We start from the raw sequence: 9,442 nt of genomic DNA on the forward strand, positions 1-9,442 counted from the left end.
ATGATTTTCAATTCTTGCAACATGTTAAAGTTCCTTCATAAATTACCCTTACCTGTAGGTGGGACATATGATTGCCCAGTACATCTGCTCATTTCTAGCATGCACTTTAACATCTGAAAATACCATTCCATTTTCATGACACAACAGAGATGGCAGCGCATATTTTGAGGTTTAGTACTGCCAGGAAAAAATTACCCAGTAAGAATAAGAGGCAGACAATTTGAGTAAAATCTATTTCTTAGTAAAAGGTATGTAAAACAAAACTATTAGAAAAGTATTGGTCTGTCTAGAAAAAGTATCCTGCTAGATTAATTCAATGTAAGAATTCTCATTTTTCTAAATCTGAGAGTCATGTATTTTAAAGAGGAAAATACGCAGTTAAGTCTCCAACCAATGGGACAACTTAGAGCTTCAAAAACTCTTCATAAGCTGAGCTGTTGGGCAGGAATATTTGCTTTAAGCTTCCTGCCTCTTTGGATTTAGCCTAAGCACTATCCCATTAAACATTTCAGACTAATTTTTCTTAAATAAGCCAAAGCATGCTGAATAATATGTTTGAATTGAAGATAAGAGACCACCAAAGAGGAAAGCCAGAGATGCGTGCAGCGGCACAAACTCACAGGTATCAGATTTATGCCCTGGGTGCCACTTCCTACAACATTTTTTTGCAGCAGTTCCCAGCCACCACTCGGCGTTGCAGCCCCTCACCCGGGCACTGGCCGCCAGCAAGGGTCAGGCACCCTTTTCGCTTCTCTAGTTCTGTGGCTAAACAATGCAACTTTTTTTTTGTCTGTGGGTTTTTTTGATGTGTGTGTGTGTGTCTCAGTTAAAAGGCTTCCTCAGGACTTACCGTAGCCTTGAATTTAAAAGTTTGCCACAAATAAGCTTTGCCCCCTCAAATTAAGGCATTCAAGAACCGAATCCCCAGAACCAGAAATCCAAGTTCTCAATCTCCCTTTCATAAATACCTGTGCACATACTACTCGTTTTTTCTTGGCCAGCACTATGCTCAACCAGAACGAAAGGACCACAGGGCAAATAACACATTCTTAAGGACAGAAAAAGGAACTTATATATTGGGTGTTTAAAACACAACACAGAGGATAAACCGAAGTTATAAAATTCTGATCATCAGCCGACACATTTACACAAGTCCTGCTTTTGCATTGTTTTAGCCTCTGAACTATGAGTTAAATTTAATAAAAACAAGGGATAAATATGTGCTCTAGTAATGGTAACAGTATCTTCACGACTCCATTACGTGGTAGATACGCAGCCTTTGAGAGACACCACAATAATAAAAAAGATAAAGTTACAGCCTCAGTTTACAAGGCCCATGAAAAATCCAGGATTAGAATTGAGCGAGCAAGGAGCACAGAAGCACAAACTCCAAAAGCTGCAGTTCACACGTCAGGGACTGGGGAAGAAAATTGCTGGAACACGCAGCTGAAAACATACAAAAAACCCACAACGGGGATTCAGAGAAAGCCATGGACGGAAGGTTTATATCCTTGCCTGTATTTCAAAAGGATGGATTGCTGCCAGTATAGCCATTTAGTGGAAGACATTAATAATTTTCACTTAATATATGTATAGACTGTACCAATAATATAGAAATATTCACATATAAATACACACACATCTATGTCCAGACAGAATATTGCTCCCAGAAAAATACATTCTGCAATTGTTATATTTGCTACATTAAATCTGCTCACTCATCTTCACACCATATTGAAAAAAGTTCTAGAAAAGCACAGAATGCTGAGTTGTAAGAAACACACCGAAAGAAAGAAGAGTTGCCAAGAAGTTTCAACAGTTTGTTTTAAAAACCCGTAAGTGAATTTTTAAGGAGATCCTTGTTCATCCATAGAATCACACACTGCTGGAATCTCTCTGTCCTAGTTCTCGGCCTGTAAAGTAAAATAACCTGCTTCCATTCTTACTCCTGCCGGCCATGCCACCCGTCACGGACGCCACTGTATACTTCCTTCTGCTGGACGCCTGCGAGGCAACCGGACCCCAGTGAAAGACCACATCCTCAGCTGTCAGGAGGTAGAAGATCTGCTGGGATCCACTCTCCTCTGGTTCAGACAAGACTCGGGATGACAACAGTTTCTCAGATGTTTGCAAAGAGATATTGAGCACCAAATAAGTCTTTCCCACTTGTTCAATTCCTGTGAGCGCTGACTGGCAGAAAGCCTTGCACATTCGTTCCAAAGTATAATTAAGATTGTCTAAATAATATTGAACATCTATCAAATCAGAAATCATCTGATTGATAATTTCTAGCAACACATTTAAGTCTTCAGGAAAAAAAAATAATTCCATTCCTTCCTTTAAAAAAATTTTTTTTTTAATCTTTGGAAGAAAGAACCCACTCCCTGAAAATTCAGCAAGCTAGAAACAGACATTGCCAACTAACACTGCTTTCTCAAAGAGACATTTTTGTGTTTTGGCAGTAGAATCTGTACACTTTATAAAGCCCAGTCAATCCCCAGGGCAATCTTGGGAGAACAAATGCAGCTGTAAAAAGGGTAACGCAGGCAAGAAATTGTTGGGGGGAGTTTTTTAACTGGAAAATTTAGAACTTAATAATTGAGAGGTAAACCTGTATGTTCCCATATAGAAAAGAAAAATCCTTCCCCAGTTCATTTCAGAATCTTTCTCCTGTAGCCACTGAAATATTTAGTCAATATTCACTCAAATAACTCTGATATATTTCCTGTCTCATGTAAATTCCCCACAATTTTCATGTTTGTGTTTTTTTTTTTTTTAAGCCAGTGCTAAAGCAAAGCCCAGATTAACCACAGTAGTACTATTGTTATGTCAAATAAATAATACAACCACATACTAGGTTTACCTAGTCCCCTTCAATTTTTTTATAGCCTATTTCAGCTACTAGAGGACACTGGAAGGTCTCAGAGGTAATCTGTTCCTCTTGAGACAGAGCTGAGACTATTCAATTAAAATATGTGCTACTCAGAAATTGTTGTAATTACTGAACTTCACCATCTCTCAGTAGTATCTCAGGCTTCAAGTATACTGTCACTTAATCCTGCAAAAGCCTGGGCTCTTGCCAAAGGAGGTGGCTCTGCCTCACATTGCCCCCAGCCATTCATTCCTAAGCAACCAACTCAGGTAACAGATCCATTTAAAAATTAAATAAAAAAGACCGCAAATTTTCAGATGGATTATTTCCCTCATTAAGTTCACCATGTGGCTACACCGATGCTGCTGGGAGCACAAGAGGATAGCTCTTCGAAAACTGATCTGGGCTTCTTTGGTGTGTACATTCTCAGTCAGATCAGCATGCACGTCTGACTCGCCGTATGAGTTCATACAAGAAAAGAAGCATCGGGAAGACATGGGCACAGCAAGGAGGGGACAGGACTCTGAAGAAGGAGCAGGATCTTGCACACGCTTAATTGTGAAACGACGCCTTCTTAACTATCCGCAGAATCGGTGCTGTAAGGTACAGAAGAGGAAAAGGCTGGATCCGTATTTACAGCCTGCACTTCCATTACCTTTCGTCTCATTGGGATTATTTTTACACCCAGGTTTTATTTAACTCTCCTAAACTGATTTACACTTTTTGAACAAAGACAACATCGTCATGACTAAAGGGTGCCTCCATTACTGTCATTACACTTATATGTATGTGTAAGTACATAACAAGACTTGGTATTTACTGTTACCTCAGTATTAAGTGTCTTAAAATCATTGCTACATCCATAATTTTAAACTACGAGCTGTCTTTCAAGTAAGAACAGCACAGGTCAATTTGCCACTTGCTTTGATTTCTGTATTAGTTGTGTACACTTAGTTGTAAATATTTTCAGCACACATTCAAAAATACAAACATTAAAGTGATGCAGGCTCTTACTTTCTGCTTTTTTATTATAATAGATCACGTTTTCTATTAGCTTCTTAAGTATTATTAAAATACTAATTCAATAAAGGACTATGCACAGGCTCATGCACATTTAAAGAGAATGCTATGACTGAATGTTTTAATCTAAATTTGGAAGATTTAGTGAATAACAAAAGGCTCAGTTTTCTTGAAATTATCTAGCATTTATTATTGCCTGCCTAAAATGTATTCTCTCATACTACATTTATTTGTAAGCTTGCTTAACCCTTCATTAGTAGTGGGTTAAAAAAGAAAAGTTTCTGAATTTTTCTTCTTAAAAATATCTACAACTTTGCAGTAATTCCACAGAAACATTTGATGCAACTGCAATCCAGCCAGATCAGTCATAAAGTTCCAGGACCTAATCTTCCAGAACACAACAGATGCGCAAAGCTCCTCCGAAGTCAACCGAATTCTGTAGAGAGGCTGCCCATCCTCAGAGACTGTTTGTTTTTAAAAACAAAGAAAAAAATCTCCCCAAATCAAAGGCAGAAGTGACCCACCAAGCATTAAAATTAACTCTGAAAATCCTCCTTCCATTTCATCTAAACTCGTATCCAAGAAAACCAACAAAAAAAAAGTGACTCCATGGAGGACAAATCCTCTCGGAACAAGGTCTACTGGGGAACAGACCAGTGGTTCTGCAGGTGCCCTCATGCCACCCCATTTTACAAGGCAAATTTAAGACCAAAAAACCCCAAAAGAAACACCACACACCCACACTACAGATGATGGAAGACAATCTGCCTTTCTACCCCTACAAAGCCTAAAAAATGAAGTTCCCTTGAGAACGGTATTGAAAAACAGGAAAATTTCAAGATGCCTGGTACGTAAGCAACTATTTATTTTGCAAATTGCAATACAAACTGAAGTTCAAATCAGTTTTGCATAACTCCCAAATTCTTCTTTGACTATCAAATACAGGCAGTTGTACTCAGAGGTCATGCCGGCTTTTCGGGGGCTTCCTTAAATGCATGACCTTAAATGCAATTTAAACAGAATAAACAGCAAGAAACAACAAGAAAAAGCTGACTAATTAATACTGAAGCTCAACCTATGACTGGAATTTGCCAGTCATCCATTTCTATTAAATTACTCTTTGGTTTGAACAGTTCTAAGGCACAGACATTAATACTTAAATGAGAAAACCCAGAACTGCTCATCAAGGGCATAAGGACCACCAGTAACAGCAGCATCACGCCTGATGACCCGTTTTCACTCACAGTTTTCTTTGCACCTTCTTTCAGGCCATTTTCTTTTCCTTTAAAGAAATACAGTTACTAAGGTAGTAAAGACCTATAGACAGTATCTTCTTAAATTCCTCTCAGACCTACTTTTTTACAGCATATTAAAGGCAGATGTAAGTTCTGTGTTCTACTTTTTCATTTACATTTTTAATCTAATTAAACACAAAGCAGAAGTGTTCTATCATACTGTCCTTAGTCCTCCTCGCCAAGAATATAATCTTACTTTGCTCATTCTACCTCATATCGCACCTCGCTATGTCACATCTGAGACTTGCTGGCCCCGTCTGCCCAGAGCAGAGATCATAGCTTAGGCTCAATTTGGGAGCTACCAGTTGTTGCTAAAACACGTACACAGCTTGCATATTTAGCATTCTTTAAACAGATAAAAAAAGAAAGAGACATTTCAATCCCAACCACCTTTTCAATGTGAATGCTTACACAACACAAAAAAAAAGTCAGTGGCACTCAAAAAAATTTGCCTTCATTTTTATATTCACTCAAAGTCCCAAGCAATTCTGGAAGGTTCTAGTTCTAATACCAAAGACAGGGAGTTGTCTTTATTTACTCAGCCAAGGTAAAAAGCAAGGCTTTAGAGCAGTTAGTTTGTAGACATCCAAATGTAACTGATGTACAGGAAAAGTAATCATGAAGCAATTCTTCTGCAATTTTAAGTTCTAAGCAGCGACAAACATCAATACACATTCTTAACTGCAGCAGTAATCTCTTCCATGACAGAGAAGTGGACTAAAAAAATAATTATAATGCTTATTTGGTGGCTCACTGGATTGTTGTCCTCTATGACAAAATATGTTCTATTGACTATTTACTTCACTGTTTTAAGTAAGCATTTTTAAAATAGGCTGTGGATATAGTCTACATTATAAGTAGTAACTTTCTTTTCATGTTAACAAAAAACATTGTAATAAATGTTTTTTAAGTGGCATTATCCTGAAACCTACCCTCCAGCTTCTTTGCAGAGCTTCTACTTCATGTTCTGAGTCTAGTTTGGATTTAGAGAACCACAGCAATTGGGTAGCAACTGTCAGATATTCAAAGGGAGTCAGGAGTTTGAAAGGAACAGTAAGCAGAGATTTTGTTCTTGTTTCTTTTTTGCTATTAAAACACTAAACTGTTCCAGCACATTCAGTCAAAAGAGAAGTATTCCTTTTTCTTACTCTAGTCAATGAGTTCCCATCACCAAATAAGGATCAAGACACAAATGGAAGGCAGGACATCCGGAACCATCCAGCCACTTCTTCTTTCGTTTCCTCCCTTTCCCCTTCCTTTCTGCCAGGAAGTCAAAGTATCATATGTACTCATTCCTGAAAGTGTTAAGCTTCAGCATTTTAAAACCAGCAAGAGATTCTGGGGGTCAAATATCTGTCAGAACATGTTACAGAATCTTCTACCTCTGACAGCCAGAAAGTTTCTGAATTCCAACATACATTCCAACTGATGGCCAACATACATCCGTTTGATTTCGTGCCAAAATTGCCTTCGGGCCTAAATAACTTCCTTCCTTCTGGGTGTTTAGTCCTTCATCCATTTACAGACAGCAATCCTATCACCTCGCTCTGAATCTTCATTTTACTTAGCTAAGTAATTTGAGCTCTCTTCATTCTTTCTCTTGAGCAGTTCTCTTCTCTGAAGAGGAAGAGAGAAGCATCCAAGATCATTTGCAAAGTGATAGGTTTGTATAGGGTGGAAGCAAATGAGTAACTGGAGACTCACATAGCCAAAATTCCATTATATCAGGAATGGAGCTTTAGGAAGCATTAATACGTTAGTCCACAGATGCATAGCATACTTGAAACACTTGACAATGTATACAGGATGACAAACACCTCTACTGTTTATTTCAAGCAGTAACCAAAGGGGGGAAAAAAATGCACAGAGCAGGAAAGGGGGAAAAAAAAAAAGAAGAAACAATCTTACAGATGAAGGAAAACACACAACAGTTTGCAATTTATTCCAAAAACATTTCCAAATTCTGATGCAACTATTCTTTGCTATTTGAAATCTTTCACAATGAGGATTTAATATTAGCAGCATGAGGGGATATTTCCAAAATTAATTAATTCTGGCTTTATAGGACAACAGGTTGCTGAATTTACTTTCACTAAGCTACTCTTAAAAATACTTGACATCTCTTTAAGCCTGGCAAAAGCTACATATAAGGCCTTATATATGGCAAAGGGCAGAAGTCTAGCAGACACACATACCAAACAAATCAACATACAGACCAGAAAACAAAGCAAGACAGCTCATTAGTGTAAACAAGACTCAACACTCCGAGTCTCCAAAGGTTTCCAAGAAGTAAATAGTATCAAACTTGTAAAAGCAATTTAAAATTAATGTCATTTCTTGAGTGAAGAAATACAATATTTAATGTATTGCATGTTTGGTGATTAACTTCAGGTACTAAAATCAGCAAGTGATAGGTATATCAGATTTATTCTCTAAAACAAGACTAATATGCAGGAGGGACCCCTGAAGACTAAATCAACAGATCCCCAACTACTTTGAAGACAATCACTGGAAAGTGCTATACAGGCAAATATAAAAATAATACTTTCCCCCATCAATCCAGAACAAAAACTGCATAATATTCAGATTATAATGCTTAGATACAATCAGTAACTCCTGCCAAAGAATAGTTTTTAAACAGATCATGTCTCAGTTAATCATTGAGAGAGTTTGCTAGAAATGCCACAGCTGGAGCTGCTAGATGCTTTTTTTTTTTTTTGATACGTTTGGGTGGTTAAATGAGATCTGAGCCTGTCTAAAAATGTGGCAACAATGATACACATGGAGCACTTCATAAAGCCCAAGACTTGCACACCTCACTGTAATTCTGTCTCAGATATCCTCCGTCAGAGTGGTACATAAGCATATCAGAGGTCAGTTTATATGTGCAAGGGCAGACTGAACTGACCATACAGGGACAGGAATCTGTTCTTCCAAGATGCATCTTTGTTTCAAGGCTCAGTTAAGAGTCCATCACCTCAATCTGAAAATTAAGTGGTGAACACAGACCTGTTGACCTCAAAGCAAAACCTTTTATAACACTTCATTACTTCAGAGTGCTGGCACTGTATCTGCATAACTGGAGCCACCATGCTCACTCGGACCGTTAAGCTCAACAAGGGTTCATAAGCAACATGCAGCAACCGAATGTTTGGTCTTTTTCCCCCCAAAGCGTACCCATGATTAGCTTAGACCTACCTTCCACACATTTAAGCAGTGTAATGTTTGTATTACACACAGGAAAGCTCAGGAGCATTTTCTCCAAACACACTGACATACCTAGCATTACATGCTCGTTACTGAAAAAGAGATTTACTGAAACTAGCCTTAGTTCGGTTTAAAGCCAAGGTGAAGGAAAAACACAGCACCTTTTCTACAAATTTGTGACTTGCCATAGAATTTCTTCCACACACACATTTATTAAATACGCTATTGGAAATGTGTAATTTGGCACTTCCTGAGTAATTATATAATCTAAGAATTCAGCAGATACCATTACGGACTACAAGAAGAGAGTTACACAAGTTCTCCTCTATTTTTTTCCCCAGCTTATTTACCTTGCGCATCTGACAGAAGTCTGCTTATTGCCGAAGACACCATCCACTTACTCCGTTGAGGAGACCCTTAGTAGCTACCACGAAGAGGGCATCCCCCCCAGAATCAGTAATTTTGATTTTTCTGGAAAGCAGGCCGTGCCGGTTTAAAGCAAGACGGCTTACGGAGAAGCTAACCGGCCAGGCTTCACCGCCTCGGAGGCGCGCTCCTCCCGGCCGGCAGACGGCCGCCCCGCCGCTCCGGGCTGCAGCGGGGGCGGCCTCGCCCAGCACCTCAGGGACGCGGGACGGCGGCCACCGCGGAGCGCGGGCAGCCCCGCCGGAGCCCCGGCCACCCCCACCCGGCTTCACTCACTCTGCAGAGCTGGTCCCGTTGACGGCAGAGCCATCGGGAGCGGGGTTCAGCTGAATCGGCCCGGGCTTCTTCTTCGGCATCTTCGCCCCCAGACGGCGCGAAGGGTAACGGACGGAGAAGCCCCGGCCCCACTTCGGCCAGGTTCGAGGGACTTCCTGGGGCGGAGCAAAGTTGGGGGCTCCCCTCGCCCCAGGTACCCCGCAGGCTGCGGGAGGCCTCCTCAGCAAGCAGGTGCCTGTGCCGCCGCCAGACCCCAGCCGCACCGCTCCTCCCGCCCGGCGCCGGCCTCCCCCAACGAAGCAGCACCGAGCTCCCTCCCAACACCTCCCGACGGCGAAAACTGCCC

General features: G+C 40.3%; 1 protein-coding gene across 1 annotated transcript in view; it reads right to left on the bottom strand.

Annotated features, from left to right (window-relative positions):
• The window catches only part of MAP2K1 (mitogen-activated protein kinase kinase 1), a gene marked incomplete at both ends in the record, with an annotated part of 37,541 nt that extends 28,365 nt beyond the window's left edge, over positions 1–9,176 (bottom strand). The window contains one exon of the mRNA XM_082005094.1: positions 9,097–9,176. Within this exon, the coding sequence (XP_081861220.1) occupies positions 9,097–9,176 (80 nt within the window). The remainder of the gene's footprint in view (positions 1–9,096) is intronic.
• Positions 9,177–9,442: the final 266 nt, after the last annotated feature.

Source organism: Phaethon aethereus, assembly GCF_964289735.1.
Source record: "Phaethon aethereus genome assembly, chromosome: 12".
Taxonomy (NCBI): Eukaryota; Metazoa; Chordata; class Aves; order Phaethontiformes; family Phaethontidae; genus Phaethon; species Phaethon aethereus.